The sequence below is a fragment of the Neofelis nebulosa genome, chromosome 16 (assembly GCF_028018385.1).
Source record: "Neofelis nebulosa isolate mNeoNeb1 chromosome 16, mNeoNeb1.pri, whole genome shotgun sequence".
In the NCBI taxonomy this organism is placed as follows: Eukaryota; Metazoa; Chordata; class Mammalia; order Carnivora; family Felidae; genus Neofelis; species Neofelis nebulosa.
Genome location: NC_080797.1, coordinates 37278669 through 37296556, shown reverse-complemented (window position 1 = coordinate 37296556; position 17888 = coordinate 37278669). Strand labels below are relative to the sequence as shown.

General features: G+C 37.4%; 1 protein-coding gene across 3 annotated transcripts in view; it reads right to left on the bottom strand.

Moving 5' to 3' along the window:
* FBXL20 (F-box and leucine rich repeat protein 20) overlaps positions 1–17888 on the bottom strand; it is a 103990-nt gene that overhangs the window by 28440 nt on the left and 57662 nt on the right. For all 3 annotated transcript variants that reach the window (XM_058704616.1, XM_058704617.1, XM_058704618.1), the window contains 4 exons: positions 8605–8659; positions 6211–6285; positions 4356–4450; positions 2918–2986 (listed from right to left, as the gene is read on the bottom strand). In XM_058704616.1, the coding sequence (XP_058560599.1) occupies positions 2918–2986; positions 4356–4450; positions 6211–6285; positions 8605–8659 (294 nt within the window). The remainder of the gene's footprint in view (positions 1–2917; positions 2987–4355; positions 4451–6210; positions 6286–8604; positions 8660–17888) is intronic.

Genomic DNA, 17888 nt, shown 5'->3' with positions numbered 1-17888 from the left:
AAGTTTGTGTCTTTTTTCTTATATATGATGCTTAAAATATTGTGTTTCTGAAGTCACTAGAAGCAGCAAAAATCTGAACTGGCCAGTGGTTATTTGATGATTTTAAGATATTAAGTTTTTTTATAGGAGTGATAAAATTAACATGCTTATGTTAAAAGCTTTTATCTTTTAGAAATATATGCTTACAGATTAAAATAATATGATGTCTAGGACTTTTTTCAAATTAAGAAAAATTTGGGGATATAGATGACACAAGACTGACCATCAAGTGGTAATTTCTCAATTATCAATTTGAAGGTGGGTGATGTGTTCAGTACACTGTTTTGTCTACTTTGGTATATATTTAAAACTTTCATAAGAAATAAAAGTCAGAGCGCTGGAGTGGCTCAATCGGTTAAGCATTTATCTGACACTTGATTTTGGCTCAGGTCATGATTGTACAGTTCACTTTGTGGGTTTGATCCCTGCATTGGGCTCTGCACGGAGTGTAGAGCCTGCTTGGGATTCTCTCTCTGTCTGACCCTCTCCACTGTGCTCTCTTTGTCTCTCTCTCAAAATAAATAAATAAAACTTAAAAAAAAAAAAAAAAAAAAAAAAGAGGGGCGCCTGGGTGGCTCAATCAGTTAAGCATCCAACTTCAGCTCAGGTCATCTCACGGTTTGTGAGTTCAAGTGCCACTGTCGACACACAGACCATATGTCTCCCTCTTTCTCTGCCCCTCCCAGCTTGTGCACTCTCTCAAAAATAAATAAACATTAAAAAAAAAAAACCCAAAAAACTTATTGCTTCTTGGCCTTTAGGCTAAAATCAAGTGTAAAAAAAAAAAAAAACACCTTAAAAAAAAGAAATCAAAAGTCAGTAGAAGTAATTTCTCTCTGTGTGGTTATAGCTCCAACTTGATATGATTGGGTTCATGTGTTTTATTTTGTTTTCAATTTTTAGGGACTGCTTTGATTTCTTTTTGACTTAATTCATATTTTAATTATGTATGTAAAACATTTACATAGCTATTAAAGGAAAACTACAAAACCTGATACTTCAGAGTCTTCCTTTCATCCCTGTCTCTGTGTTTATTCTCTTACCCACAGGTGACCATTTTTACTCATTTTTATAATCTTTAAATTGTTTCTTTTTGAAAATATAAGTAAACATGGGTATTTACTGGCTCTGCAAAAAGTATCTTATACAAACTCCTCTGCAGTTTGCTTCCTTAACTTAAACAGTATGTCCTAGAGATCATTCCAGAATACTATATACTCTCCTCATTCCTTTGATTTAACAGTCCTCTACTGATTGATATTTGGGTTCTTTCCCATATTTTGCTATTGAAAATAATGTAGTATTTGTTATTACAAACAGTAAAAATGAATAGCTTTGCACATAAATTGTACTACATTTTTGTCAGTTTATCTTTGGTATATAGAATCGATTCTTAGAAAATTATTCTTAGTGTAAATTACATGTCACTTTTATTTTTACCAAAGTAGCCAAAATTTCAATCTCTGAATATTATAAGTATTCAAAAGAAAAAAATAAACAGGTAATTTATCTAAAGTAAATGGAGGGCTACTGGTATAAAGTCATGGTTGGGGGAGGAGTTAGATATGTTACTCATGTTAAAGGTCAAATCAATCCACAGAAATAATACTTGTTAGAATAACCACAGTAGAATAACCATAGTTTTTGTCTTTCAGACATTTTTTTTTAGTAAAAGTTAATAATGTTGTGACCTCAAAGAAAGTACTAAAATAAACAATCTGTACCCTCTGTTTCAATTCTAAAGATCCCATCTCTTTCATGAGGCCTTTCCGAACAGGAACATTCACTAAATAATCTTGGCCCCCTCCCTGTATAAACATGTTTCCTCAATGGCTTCACTTCATCTCATAACAGGCAACAATTTCCCTATATAATATTTAAATGTTATTTGATACATATCATCACCAATAGATAACCTGGGACTGAATTGGGCAGGGCAGGGCAGGGGCTGAATGTTTTTTATGTCTACCTTCCACATCTATTAGGTCTGTGACAGTAAGCTCTCAAGGATGAACAACTGTTTTATTCCATTTATACTGTACCTGACACAGACATAGGACATTTAAAGGATCATTTAACTTGGAGCCTGGAGCCTGTTTCCGATTCTGTGTCTCCCTCTCTCTCTGCCCCTCCCCCGTTCATGCTCTGTCTCTCTCTGTCCCAAAAATAAATAAAAAACGTTGAAAAAAAAAAAAAATTTAAAAAAAAAAAAAAAAAGGATCATTTAACAAATGCTCTCAGTATCGATGATCACAAGTTGTTTCATACGTATTTAAGATTTTCTATCTTTTTTTTTTTTTTAACGTTTTTTTTTTTGTTTGTTTTTTTTTTTATTTTTGGGACAGAGAGAGACAAAGCATGAACGGGGGAGGGGCAGAGAGAGATGGAGACACAGAATCGGAAACAGGCTCCAGGCTCCGAGCCATCAGCCCAGAGCCTGACGCGGGGCTCGAACTCACGGACCGCGAGATCGTGACCTGGCTGAAGTCAGACGCTTAACTGACTGCGCCACCCAGGCGCCCCAAGATTTTCTATCTTTTTACAGAATTATTGGTTTACTCTGCCTTTTGAATGAAAGCTACTAGTATCTTCTTGAAACATAAGTAGTCCTAGTAATTTCTAGTATTAGTATCCCTACTGCATACACACGGACTCCAATTTTTAAGTTTCACTTTAAATATCAAGATAGGATTTGGGTCAGATTTGAAAACTAGTTTCTTATGCCATTTCTATTTTAATGTTTTCTCCTTTCAAAATATCTTTCCTCTGTAAGGTCAAAATGAAATTTGCTAAATATATTTAATAGCCCACATTTAAAGCTAGCATAGGCAGGAAACAAGGGGCTATGATTCACCCCTCTAAAACATAAAATACTTACGCATCTGTAGTCTTCGTACACCCATTTAGATTCAGTACTTCAATGTTCCTACAATTTTGTGCAAAGGTCCTTTACAGGGAAGAAAGTTAAAGGTTTGAAACAAAATAGCCACAATTTTAAGCATTACAAAAAATAATAAAAGATATTATTGGTAATATTGGATGTTGATACAAAAGTAACTCACAATTATGAAAATAAATTCATTTTCAACCACAAACTTTTATTTTTATTTTTTTTAACATGAAATTTATTGTCAAATTGGTTTCCATACAACACCCAGTGCTCATCCCAAAAGGTGCCCTCCTCAATACCCATCACCCACCCTCCTCTCCCTCTCACCCCCCATCTACCCTCAGTTTGTTCTCAGTTTTTAAGAGTCTCTTATGCTTTGGCTCTCTCCCTCTCTAACCTCTTTTTTTTTTTTTTCTTCCCCTCCCCCATGGACTTCTGTTAAGTTTCTCAGGATCCACATAAGAGTGAAAACACATGGTATCTGTCTTTCTCTGTATGACTTATTTCACTTAGCATCACACTCTCCAGTTCCATCCATGTTGCTACAAAAGGCCATATTTCATTCTTTCTCATTGCCACGTAGTATTCCATTGTGTATATAAACCACAAATTCTTTATCCATTCGTCAGTTGATGGGACATTTAGGCTCTTTCCACAATTTGGCTATTGTTGAGAGTGCTGCTATAAACACTGGGGTACAAGTGCCCCTATGCATCAGCACTCCTGTATCCCTTGGGTAAATTCCTAGCAGTGCTATTGCTGGGTCATAGGGTAGCTCTATTTTTAATTTTTTGAGAAACCTCCACACTGTTTTTCAGAGTGGCTGCACCAGTTTGCATTCCCACCAACAGTGCAGGAGGCTTCCCATTTCTCCACATCCTCTCCAGCATCTATAGTCTCCTGATTTGTTCATTTTGGCCACTCTGACTGGCGTGAGGTGATATCTGAGTGTGGTTTTGATTTGTATTTCCCTGATGAGGAGCGACGCTGAGCATCTTTTCATGTGCCTGTTGGCCATCTGGATGTCTTCTTTAGAGAAGTGTCTATTCATGTTTTCTGCTCATTTCTTCACTGGATTATTTGTTTTTCGGGTAACCACAAACTTTTAAACATTGATCTTTTTGTTGACCAAGGTTACAATTACCCTACCTTTGAGTTAACAAATTAAGAACAATTTTTACTCAAGACTCCAAAAGAATCATTTATGATATGAGGAATCTGGCTTTTGGCAGGAGGTATTTGTTCTTGTTTTATTCTCAAAACCATACATCCCAGTACTGGATATTTTTGTGCTATAAATAATATGTGTATGTTTGGCTTCAGAATAGCTTAAGAATACACAAAATTACTTTAGCTTTTTCTGGGTGAGATGGTGCTGTTCTTTACTTATTCAAGAAGATCAGTTAATCTATAGTCATGTTCTTACCTTAATGCATTGTCTCCTACTCCAAGACACCCACGAAGACTTAACTTTCGTAAAAAGCCCCCACATCGTTTTGAAATATTCTCCACTACCCGGCCCTGTAAAGAAAAAACAGGTAAACAAAAATAAGCCACCACATTGTTTTTGAAGAGAACACATCATTTTTAATAATCTATAAACAAAGGCTTCTACTTGATTTAAAAACTTAATTAATTCAATAAAGAAATGTCAACTTATTTGAGAAAGCTTTCCTGATTAACTTATCTACCCCAAACAGGCTCAAACCCTATTTGTTTATTTTGTTCAATTTGTAAGGCACTCTCTAGTTGAGGAAATGGTTCTCTGTAGTTCTGTAGTTTTATGCCACTATGTTAATGTAGGCTGCTCTACTGGTCAAACTGCAGCTACTGAAGGACATTAGCTTCCTTGATTATTTCTGAATCCTCTCCAAAGTGTTACTAGAGTACTCTGAATACAGCAGAGACTCAATGGACACTTATCAAAAGCTTGCTGAATGATTCTCTGGGCCATGTTGCTTTAAACATTTATATCCATGAAGAGTAGACAACTGTGAAAAATATAAGAATCCTGCATAATGTCAGTGGCTATTATTTTAAAAGCACTTTCTGTAGAAATGGAACGTTCTGTGTATAACGGTAAATTCATGTGAGGCTTTTTAAAAGCTTTTTTTTTCTATTTTTTTTAAAATGTTTATTTTTGAGAGACAGAGTGGTCAGGGCAGAGGGAGAGGGGGAGACACAGAATCCAAAGCAGGCTCCAGGCTCTGAGCTGTCAACACAGAGCCCAACGCAGGGCCTGAACTCATAAACCTTGATATCATGACCCGAGCTGAAGTCAGATGCTTAACCGACTAAGCCACCCAGGCACCCCTTTTTTCTATTTTTTTAAGTGCTTGCTTATTTATTTATTTATTTATTTATTTATTTATTTATTTATTGAGAGAGAGAGAGAGAGAGAGAGAGAGAGAGAGAGAGAGAGAGAGAGAGAGAGGGAAAGCTTGAATGGCAGAGGAAGAGGGAGAGAAAAGTACAGAGCCTGCTATGGGACTCGATCATACAAACTGTGAGATCATGACCTGAGCTGAAAGCAAGAGTCGGACAATTAACTGACTGAGTCATTCAGGTGCCCCTAAAAACTTCTTATATGGATCCACAAGTTTCACTGCAACTTATAAAAAAAATTTTTTTTAATTTAAATCTAAATCTTATTTTATTCTTATAACAAATTAGGAAGCTATTATTTCTCCTGACAAGAAAACCAAGGACCACCGAGCTCAGGTTCATGTTAAGATAATTTTAAGCTTAAGCCATTATCCTTCTCCAGTTTAGAGATAATAGGCTATACTAAGATGAAATACAGGGGAAAAGTGAGAAGGGGAAAATAATTCATTAAATGATTTGGCTTTATTCTTTTTTTGTTCTCCACAAAAACTGTCTGTAGGCTCCCAAAAAACCAAAATGCTCATCTCAAGAAGAATTTATGCAAATATCATCCCCCAACAAACTGTTAAGTCTACTCATTCTTCAATAAGAAAATATAAAAAGACTTCCTTACAATGAGCAAATGTGTTCACATTTCCACCACAAAAATAAAAACAAAAAATTGTAGTCCTATTAATACTAAATAACTTAGTATTCTATAAGTAAAATAGTTCTGCTTATTCTCAAAAACTGAGCAAGCTGTTGGGAACATTGCAAGTTCCCATGAAGTTCAGATGCACTGAAATTAATAGTTTCTCTCTCCAGGGAAAGGAGATTTATATGGTTGGGGCTAATCTGTTCCATGCTGTAATTACATTCTAACATGAGAAATGGGGCCACACACCACATAATTATACCTCAATATCCCTCTGGAAATCAAACAGGTCAATTCGCTGCCAGTTACTGCCATCCAGAGCCAGAACATTCCAGGCCTGTTTTGAAGAAAAAGAGACAAAATGAGCAGAAGCTCAAGGGGGGAAATCAACAATATGCAAGTTCACAATTCAAACTAATGATTGAAATTGACCAAAAAATTTCTCAGCACCCCCCCATCCCACGCCCACCACCATGAACTCCCAAAAGGTCTGTCCTATTTCTGATTCATAGTTTACCCAATTAGATTATCTCAAAAATGAGTGGGTATAGAAACCAGCAGCTGGGGTGGGGTGGGAGGTTGGGGGGAGCTGGGAAAGGACAGGTTGTGATAAGTATCCTAATCAGAAACTCTTTTTCTAACTGGAAGATTTAGTTTCTAATTTGTGTGGATCATTCCGTATTTTAATGAGAAAGCCTTTATAAGTTTTCCCTATTAAAGTATAAACAAAAGTCTTAGTATTGTTGAGTTATAAACTTAGCATATCACCTCTTACTGGAACACACTGAAACAGAGTCAATACTGAGATACAAGAAAGGAAACTGTGCATGACAGGTTCCTTTCTAGAGTCCCCCCCCTTTTTTTTTTTTAAGTTTATTTATTTATTTTGACAAAGCAAGTGAGCAGGGGAGGAGCAGAGAGAGGGAGAGAGAGAATCCTAAGCAGGCCTAAGCAGGGCTAGATTCCATGATGGGGGGGTGGGGGGCAGGGGAGGGAGAGGGCAACAGAGGATCCAAAGCAGCTTCTGCACTGACAGCAGAAAGCCTGTGGGGCTTGAACTCACGAACCATGAGATCATGACCTAAGCCAAAGTTGGAAGCTTAACTGACTGTGCCACTCAGGCACCCCTAGAATCTTTTTTTAAAAGAACAAATTCATTAACTACTTAAAGTACAGAGAACAACAGGATAACTACTGATGTGCCAAGTCTCCATTTAATGAAAATTGGTGTTGTGCTTCCCTTTAAGTTAAAACATAATAGGGAAGAGAAACCTACAAATGAAAACAATTAAAATTCACTCAAATCAACATTTGTGACATGAGACCCTGTAACTAAACATGTTTAGACACTGGCCTGGGTATTTTGTTTCTCAATGATGACCTCAGCTTCATACAGAGATATTAAGGAAACCCTATTCATTTGTACCAGCCATGTCTAAAGCAACCACTCAAGTACAGGGGACAAAAAAGTCATGAAGAGAAAACATCAGAATACTGCTGATGGTTTCCAAAGTAGCTGATACACAGATTTAGTAGGTTTTTATGATGCAGAATTACATTAAAGTTAGCAAGACACCGTGAATTTTTGATGGTAAGTTTTATGGGTTATTTTGAGGGAAGTAGTGTTGGTTATTTGAAAACCTGCACACACCTACAAAGATAAAAACCATACTTTATAATAGAACCGTGTTATATATCCAGCACTTAGGACTGTATCTGATACACAGTAGTTTCTCAGTGTTTATTAACCGAAAAAGCAAAAAGCCATTTCCAGCTTATAAAAAAAAGATGACTGCAGGTGTTCATTCATTTTAAGTTAATCATTATATATCTGTATTACAAAAGAGAGTTGAATGGTTCATAAAACAAATTTCCCATAACACAACACAGAATCCACTCTATATTAGTAGCAGCCAGTAAGATTATGACGTTTCAGTTTTGTCAAACAATGTCAATTAACAAAAATAGATAATTAAGTGAAATAAAAAACTTAGAGAATGCCCTATAGTTTTTTAACAAATTAATTTCTAACTATTATCTTTTGATAATATGAGAAACTGAAAACAATTGATAATTGAAAGTAATATGGGGGAAAAAATGAGAATTAGATTCTCAAGAGCCTCTGTGTGTGGGATGTGTGTGTGTGTGTGTGTGTGTGTGTGTGTGTGTGTATAAAATGAATTAGGAAAACTTAATGAAACACTATTTTGTTATAATTCAGAGGAGAGCCTAACCTTTTGATTTGCATGTATAATACTTTTTCCTTGAAAATGTTTCCTGTTTACATTACACAAATAGTCAAGAGTTCCAAAAAACTGGGGAGCTTGGGTGGCTCACTTGGTTAAGTGTCTGACTCTTGATTTCAGCTCAGGTCACGATGTCAGAGTTGAGTTCAAGCCCCGCACTGAGCTCTATGCTAGCAGAGGGGAGCCTGAGATTTTCTCTCTCTCTCCCTCTCTCTCTGCCCTCCCTCCCGTCTCTCTCAGAAAAAAAAGAAAAAAAAAAATTGGCAGAGACATATAGTAGAATCTTACTATAGAATTACATGGGTTTGGGAATGCCATGGATGAAATAACATTCTCTGAAACATACAACATCTGAAGTAAATGATCTGCCTACTACAGATCTCCCCCATAATCACATCAATCATTCTTACCCTGGAGACCTGAGCACAGCGACACAAGGTAACAACATCCAGAAAAGAAAATATCCTAAAAAGAGAGGGAGACAAGCTTTATTATATGATAAATGAGTTTCTCTTGATTTTTACCTATAAATAACTTGGCTATGTTAATACATGCACGAAAAGAGAGAAGTTCTTTTGAACAAACACAAAAGCTGGAGCAACTTACAACTTAATACTACCCATATAAAACGCTGGGCAATCTTTTACTTGAGAATGTACGTACAAGTACCATACAAGTTCAATTACTTACATCAAGGGATGATAAAATATTTCTAGCTGCTGTAATTTGTTAAAAGCAAAAAAATAATTTTCACACTTCTGGCTATCCAAAAGAGGGCTAGGGGAGGGATAACTTTATAAAGAATTTTATGGTTATGAGGGAAAAAAGATTAAATAATAGAGTAACTCTTAAAAATTAGTGACTATAAAATGTTAAATCTCTAATTCTAATTTAGGAATTATAAATCTCATTTACCACATTAATGTCAAGAAACACTGCCTAGAATTTTACTCAGTCTTACAGAGGTTAAATATTTATTTTGAAGCATTGTTATTGGAAATAATTGATTTGCTTAAAGTGTGGTGACTCCCTACACTACACTACACTAGAAGCCACCTGTAAAAACAGGTCAGAGCATCCTGGCAATAAATGCAAGGGTCGTGTCTTTTTAAAGCCCTCCTTACTCATGAGCACCTGTAAAGGTCATTTTAATTTTTTTTTAAAAATTTTTTTTCAACGTTTTTTATTTATTTTTGGGACAGAGAGAGACAGAGCATGAACGGGGGAGGGGCAGAGACAGAGGGAGACACAGAATCGGAAACAGGCTCCAGGCTCCGAGCCATCAGCCCAGAGCCCGACGCGGGGCTCGAACTCACGGACCGCGAGATCGTGACCTGGCTGAAGTCGGACGTTTAACCGACTGCGCCACCCAGGCGCCCAAGGTCATTTTAATCTGAATAATAAGCTAAACTCTTTTGCAAGTGGCAACAAGTGTAATATAGTATATGCTTTAAAGGTTTAAGTAAATTAAAGTTAATTTTGCTTTAAGAATTTTATAAATTCTCTGGGCACCTGGGGGGGCTCTGTCAGCAATATTTCATGCATATCGTAATCTTATATGTAAATCAGTATGTCAGCTATAACGCTGGAATCCATTTTATTTTTATTTATTAAATTTGTCTCCAGAGTACTTGAGATGGCTTGGATCAGGAGCAAATAATAATAAATACAAATAAACTATGAGGACCATGAAAAATATTTTTTAAAGTAGAAAACCAAAGCCAGAAAGGAAACAGATGTGCCCTTGGAAGAGTTTACATAGTTGCTATAGAGGAGTCTCACATTTAGTTTTAAATTTCTTGGTAGCATAAACAAAATAATATTCTTAACAGAAAAGAAGAAACATATACATTATACCATAAAATCAGAGCTCTTTCTAGCATTACTTTTTTTTAAGAATTTTTTTAAATGTTTATTTAATTTTGTAAGAGACACAAAATGTGAGTGGGGGAGGGGCAGAGAGAGAGGGAGACACAGAATCCGAAGCAGGCTCCAGGCTCTGAGCTGTCAGCACAGAGCCCGATGTGGGGCTCTAACTCACCAACTGTGAATCATGACCTGAGCCAAATTCGGACACTTAACCAACTGAGTCTCCAGGCGCCTCTCTAGCACTACTTTCTAAGAGAAATTTCTCAAAGGAGTCTACTTAGATTTGGTGGATAAAGTCCCAAAGCAAATTCAGTCACAGATTTCATATGGTCACATCTTGTAGCACCTTTATAATAGTTAAAAACAAAATAATAGTATATAAAAATGCATGCTTCTGACAGTCCAGTTGATCCAAGGTTGCTTTTGGCCACAAGTAATAGAAACCCTAACCGAGATGGGCTTAAACCGTAAGGGAGGTTATTTCATACAAAAGGAAATACAAAGAACAGGCTGCCTGCATCTCAAGGTTAATTGATTTAGGGGATCCACAATGTCATCAGCAATTTTCTGTTTATTCTGCTAGGAACAGCATCAGCTTGGTCCTAAAAGCTCTTTTCTTTATAGGCACAGGATGGATACCAGCAAATACTGGATCAACATGTGTTTGTTCACTCTGAGGGGAGAGATAGGCAGGCATTTATACTGCAATAAAGCCTCTTCTCAGGTCTCATTAGCCTAAATTGGCATAGGCCTTAACCAATCACTGTGACAGGTTTAGACTAATTAACTGGGTTGAAGTGGATGCTAGAAAGTCAATTACAGTGCCCACCACAGACAGAATATAGCATACTTAAAGGAATCATGAATGTCCTTCAGACAATCTCCTATAAATATCACTTCTCTTAAGTTTTCATAAGATTAGCACAAGGATTATATTTCTTATAAGGTCCTACAACTGAAATATCCTTAGTTGTGGATTGATGATTGATCCCTGTACTTCAAATCAGTGAACAAGTATATCTGTCATCCTTTGATGGAAAATAAAAGGCCTAACCATGACTTCACCCCAATAAAGCACCACCCTAACTTTTGCACTGAGTTTTATTTCCTCAAGACAAAATTATAAGTTATTTCCAGCATGTCAACAAATGGTTAATGAATTGCTCAAAATTCTATACCACAGAGCATAGCTAAGATAACTTTTGTTTGGAAAATGTTCATAGAAGGTGATATGGCCAGTTGCTCAACATAGTAAAAAAAAAAAAAAAAAAAAAAAAAAAAAAAAAATCAGTCTCATTAACATTCCTATAGAGCTTTTCATTTAGACAGAACTTCCCTGGTCAACTTAGTCTAGCTAATAATTAAGCAGCTGATTACTTGTACACCTGAGGAACTCAATGGTTTAGTGTGCTACATGGGATTTCCAGATATGAATAGATTAGGTTTGCATAATTTCTAATCAGTATAATCTTGGTTAGGTAACTGTAAGTAGTTGAATAAAAGACCAGTTGTCTGATGTGTCCTCTCCAGATCTGTAACAATAAAATCATTTCAAAAACACATGAGATACTTGTTTTTCTATTCTTTACGGCCAGGGGTATGCATCTGGCTTATTTAAGAGCAGTTTTGCATTGAGATTCAAGTTAAAAAGGAGACAAAAAGCACAGCCCTAATTTCAGGCGCTGAAATTTGTGGAGGTTGTGTTTGCCAACTCTGACCCACTTATTAATGTGGAATGTATCGTCTTTATGTTCACATTAATAACCAAATATGTATAGAGAGCTCTTATAGTTTAATCCGTAACAGAATCTAAACCAAAGAGTCAAAGCTCTTGTCCATGATAGCTACAGGTAACATACATTGCTTTTAGCAGAATTCTTCACAAGATCATGAATAACCAAAATGTCATAATTATACCTAAAGTCCTCTCACTTACAACAGGGGTAAAACCTGTATCTAGTAAACCTACATCTGTAGTTTGACAATAAAAGACACTAGCATACAGCTTTGATGAACCGTTCCTGCAAACTGATGGTCTCTTGTGAGGAATAAGAAGTTTGCAATTTTGAAAATGTGGTGTAGTTTCCACCAGACAGTAGACAAGTATCAGAACTTTAAATTCGGAGCAGGCCTTAACACATCATATAGCCAAAGATCTTCATCTAGTCTCTTAAAAAAAAAAACTTTTTTTTTTTAATTTATTTTGAGACAGGGGGAGAGAAAGAGAGAGAGAGCAAGCCAGGGAAGGGGGGAGACAGAGGATATGAAGCGGGCTCTGCATGGAAAGCAGAGAGCCCGGTTGTGGGGCTCGAACTCATGAACCGTGAGATCATGACCTGAGTCGAAGGCAGACACTTAACCCACTGAGCCACCCAGGTGCCCCTAAAATTTTTTTATTTTTTTAAAGGTTTTATTTATTTTTGACAGGGAGAGAGACAGAGCACAAGTTGGGGAGGGTCAGAGAGAGAGGGAGACACAGAATTGGAAACAGGCTCCAGGCTCTGAACTGTCAGAACTGAGCCCAACGCGGGGCTCAAACTCACGAACTGTGTGATCATGACCTGAGCCGAAGTCAGATGCTTTACCAACTGAGCCATCCAGGTGCCCCCAAAACCTTTATTAACAAGGGGCGCCTGGGTGGCTCAGATGATTGACTGAGCGACTCTTGATATCATCTCAGGTCATGATCTCACAGTCCAGGACTATAGAGTCCTGTGTCGGGCTCTGAGCTGACAGCACAGAGCCTGCTTAGGATTCTCTCTTTCTCTCTCTCAAAATAAATGATAAACTCAAACAAAAACAAAAACAAAACAAACACTTAGAAAAATACAGGGGCGCCTGGGTGGCTCAGTCGTTTAAGCCTCCGACTTCGGCTCAGGTCATGATCTCACGGTCCATGAGTTCGAGCCCCGTGTCGGGCTCTGGGCTGACGGCTCTGAGTCTGGAGCCTGTTTCGGATTCTGTGTCTCCCTCTCTCTCTGACCCTCCCCTGTTCATGCTCTGTCTCTGTCTCAAAAATAAATAAATGTTAAAAAAAAAGAAAGAAAGAAAAATACAAAGTGGTAAACAAATGGCTTTCTTATCCCTGCTCTCTCAATACCCCCTGCCAAAAGCCTATTCTTCCCTCCAAAGGTAGCAGATGTATCTACTTATATCTAGATATATAATATGTACAGTACTTAGCACGTCTTCATGTATGCATATTTTATATTTTTCAAAAATGAAAACATGATATAAATATGCTCCCACAACTTGTTTTTGTTTCTGTCATTTAATAATTTGACATCTTGGGGCACCTGGGTGGCTCAGTCATTTGACCATCTGACTCTGGATTTCGGCTCATGTCATGATCTCACAGTTCGTGGGTTCAAACCCCATGTCGGGCTCTGTGTTGACAGCTCGGAGCTTCCTTGGGATTCTCTCTCTCTGACTCTCACCTGCTTGCACTCATGCGCACACTCTGTCTCTCTCAAGATAAATAAACTTAAAAAAATATATAATCATTGACATCTTTTTAGGTCAGCTCATGTAGCTCTACCTCATTCTTTATTTATTTTTAAGTTTTAATGTTTATTTATTTTTGAAGAGCAGAGAGACAAAGCGTGAGTGGGGTGGGGCAGAGAGAGGGAGACACAGAATCCAAAGCAGACTCCAGGCTCTGAGTTGTCAGCACAGCACAGTTCAGGGCTTGAACTCATGAGTGGTAAGATCATGATCTGAGCTAAAGTCGAAAGTTTAACCGACTGTGGCACCCAGGCGTCCTCTTTACCTTATTCTTTTAAAAGGCAGCTAAGTACAATAAATAGTCCAATGACTGACTGAATATACCATAATTTAAGCATTTTTACTTATGTATATTAAAATTGTTTCTAACTTTTCATAATTTCAAATAACGCTGCCATGAAAATTCTGCAAACCATTTTTACTCATATGTTTGCTTCTACAGGTTATAATATGTGTATCTCTTAAAGTACACTGTCAAATTACTCTCCAAAAAAGTTGTACCTATGGACATGCCCCGTTGTATGACTTGAATTATCCAGTTATACCCTTTCCAGGACCACTCTGTGTTTTTTAACTTTTTTAATAAGAATTATGTTAAGAGGTGCTGTTCAAGGAGGCTTGGGATATTTGTCATAAGACTGTGAAGCCAAAGGAAGTTAGGAATAAATCCTTTTTACAAAACCATACTATAGGTAACCATATCCCAAAATCTACTTTCAGTATTGATTTTATCAATCAATCCCATGCTCTCTACCAGGGATTTAGTATTAAGGACTTGGGCTTTCTTTTTTTGTACCATAATGAGTTTTATGTATAATTAGACCCTATCTTCTTCCACATGATGTCTCAGTTGTCTTTTTGTCTCTCGGTATTCTTTATCAGGAGTGGGGAAGGTGAGGTCTACTTTGTTTAAACCTGGGCAGCCTTGGGGAGCCTGGGTGGCTCAGTCAGTTGAGCATCTGACTTTGGCTCAGGTCATGATCTTACAGTTGGTGAGTTTGAGCCCCACGTCAGGCTCTGAGCTGACAGCTCAGAGCCTGGAGCCTGCTTCAGATTCTGTGTGTGTGTCTCTCTCTCTCTGCTCCTCCTCCACTCATGCTGTCTCTGTCTCTCAAAAATAAAAGTTAAAAAAGTTTTTTTTTAATCTGGGTAGACTAAAGCCAGGCCAGTTTTTCAACAGTCTATTGAGAAGAAATGGGGAAAGACTTTAATTGAAGCAATCAAGAAGATCCTTAGACAACAGCAGACCCTTCATTCCATCTCAGTCTTCCTATCTCTTTGATCTTAACCATTCTAGCTATCAGGGCATCTGGCTGGCCCAGTCTGTACAGCACACAACTCTTGATCTCAGGGTTGTGAGTTCAAGCCCCACACTAGGCGTGGAGCCTACTTAAAAAAAAAAGAGTACAACACAGTGATTTGTATACATTATGAAATGCTCACCACAGTAAGTGTTGTTATCATGCGTCACTTAACCATTCTGGTTACAGACATGGGTATCTCAGAATGAGTTATGTAAAGCGTTAAAGTGTGGAGAAAAGGACCACTGTCAACATGATCTTAGGTACTTAGCCTGAAGATGATGAAAAACAGGAAGGTGCTAAGTATAATGTAGTTTATTATTCTGGCTTATTATAGCGATAACAATTTAATTTCCTCTTGATTTATGCTATAGATCTATATTTATAACTCCACTGGGTTTTTTTTTTTCAAGTTATTTATTTTGAGAGGGGGGAGACGATGAGAGTGAGAGAGGGGCAGAGAGAGGAAACAGAATCTCAAGCAGGCTCTGCATTGTCAATGCGGAGTCAGACACAGAGTTCGAACCTTGAACCCATCAACCATGAGCTCATGACTTGAGCTCAAAGCAAGAGTTGGACGCCCAACTGACTGAGCTACCCAGGCTCCCTGATGTTTTAAGTTGTTATGCTATTTGGACAAGTAAATGCTTATTGTGAGCTCACCCCCCAACAAAAAAACACTGCTCTCACTAAAACCTGGCAGCCTATCCCATCAATCCTTATATTGGGTTTCTAAAGATAATTATCTTCATTGTCAAGTACGTAGAATAAATAGAAGTCAAAATTTACAAAATAACAGTAGATATTTGGATGGACTACATATGGAATGGAAGAAGAGATTTAAGCCCTGACATAGATCACATTCATCTTACTAGGGAGCCAAATCAGGACTGGAAAGACCAAGCTCTTATATTTGTTTTCTCTCTTTCTTTCTTTTTAATGTACTGTAATGTTAAAATCCAGGTGAAAAGCTAACTCATTTGGGATCTTGATATTCAGAACCCCAGTCAGTACATTCTAACAATGGAATTAGGATTGTGGAGACACATGCTTCAGAGTCTCCTAGGTCTGCATTTGGCCTCCAGCCATGTCTGTCTATAGTGCTTTCTTTTGTGGAGAAAAGGTTACTAAAGTCTAACTAGGATCATTATCTATAAAGTTTCTCACATATGCCCCCCTAGGCGTAATATTATATTTAAACAAATTGCTCAGGGATTAGTGATGTGTTTGCAGAAACATGATCTTTCAATTATGAAACTCCACATAAAGGTACCATACAGTAGATGATAGGAAAAAGCAGGGGCATTTTAACAATTCAAAAATGTTTGTTGCATTAAATAAACTTATTGTTTTAGGAATTGAGGTACATAAGTTGGGGGTATCTATATTTATTTGGGAGTGGTTAGTAATCTGTACTGAAGAAGATGGGAGATTTATATCCACAGTGTTGTGCAGCCATAATCACTAATTTCAGAACATTTCATCATTCCCAAAAGAAACCCTGTGCCCACTAGCAGTCACTCCCCATCATCCCTCACCACAGACCCTGGCAACTTCTAACTCCATGGATCTGTCTATCCTAGATATTTCATATAAGTGGAATTATACAGTATGTGGCCTTTATGTCTGTCTTCCATGGAGAAAAACTCCAATAAAAAAAAACGTAAACCATAAGATGGTGCAGCTAATTACCAAAGGATTAATTTCCCTGAATCTTAGTAAGTCTTTAAGTAAACTACTATAGTACAATGTAATGCCAGTATTTAAAACACTGAAGTATGTCTTAGTGTACTCAGTTCATAATAACAGTGAAGAATATAACCCATTTAGGGGCACCTGGGTGGCTCAGTTGGTTAAGCGGCCAACTTTGGCTCAGGTCAGGATCTTGCGGTTTGTGAGTTCAGGCCCCGTGTTGGGCTCTGTGCTGACAGCTCAGAGCCTGGAGCCTGCTTCTGATTCTGTGTCTCCCTCTTTTTCTGCCCACCTCCCAACTCTGTCTCTCAAAACTGAATAAACGCTTAAAAAAAAATTAAAAAAAAAAAAGAATATAACCCATTTAAAAATATTTTTCTTTAAGATGGTGCCATTATAATTTTGCTAAAATTTGAGGGATACTCAAGATATCTAGGATACATCTCCAACAGTTCTGAGTAGCTTAGCACGTATTGCTATTATTTCAATTATAGTCAACCTGCATGTATGAATGCATTGCTTCCATGGAAAAATCCATTCCAAGTTCAATTCAGTTATTTTTTCTTAGTATCTCCATTGTATAAAGTATTACATAAAGATTTAGAAGAATACAGTCCCCGCTTGCAAAGTAGTGAAGGAGTCAGACGTGCAAATCCTTAGAAATGCCAGGAATACTTTTCTTTATCGGCAACAGGGCAAGATTATTTTCCATCGTGAGCATGGATTGGGCTGGTTATGAGCTAGACTGTGGCAGCAGCTCAGACCAAGAAATAGATGTTCCAGTACAACTTGTTAACTTCCGACATTTGCAAAAGGGAATGTACCTTTCTTTCTTTTTTAAACATTTTTTAAAATTTATTCTTGAAGGAGAGAGAGAGAGAGAGAGAATGAGTGGGGGAGGAACAGAGAGAGAGAGAGAGAGAGAGAGAGAGAGAGAGTTTGAAGCAGGCTCCAGGCTCTAAGCTGTCAGCACAGAGCCCGATGTGGGGCTCGAACTCACAAACTGTGAGATCATGACCTGAGCCAAAGTCGGACGCTTAACAGACTGAGCCACCCAGCCACCTCTAAAATGTACCTTTCTTTCTAAGTCATGATATTCAACATAAGTGAACAAAGAATGGGATGATTAAGTACCCAAATAATGGGCACTGAAAACAACTCCCCTAGTTTTTTCCTAGGTGATTCCTAGGTCAGATGCATGTAAATTAGGGGTTTTGTGTTTTATGTTGTGGGGGATCTCAAATGTAATTTCTAGAGAACTAATTAAAAATAAGGAGGGTAAAATTATAACTGTAATAGAAGGAAAGAGTTTAAAATCACTTTTACCT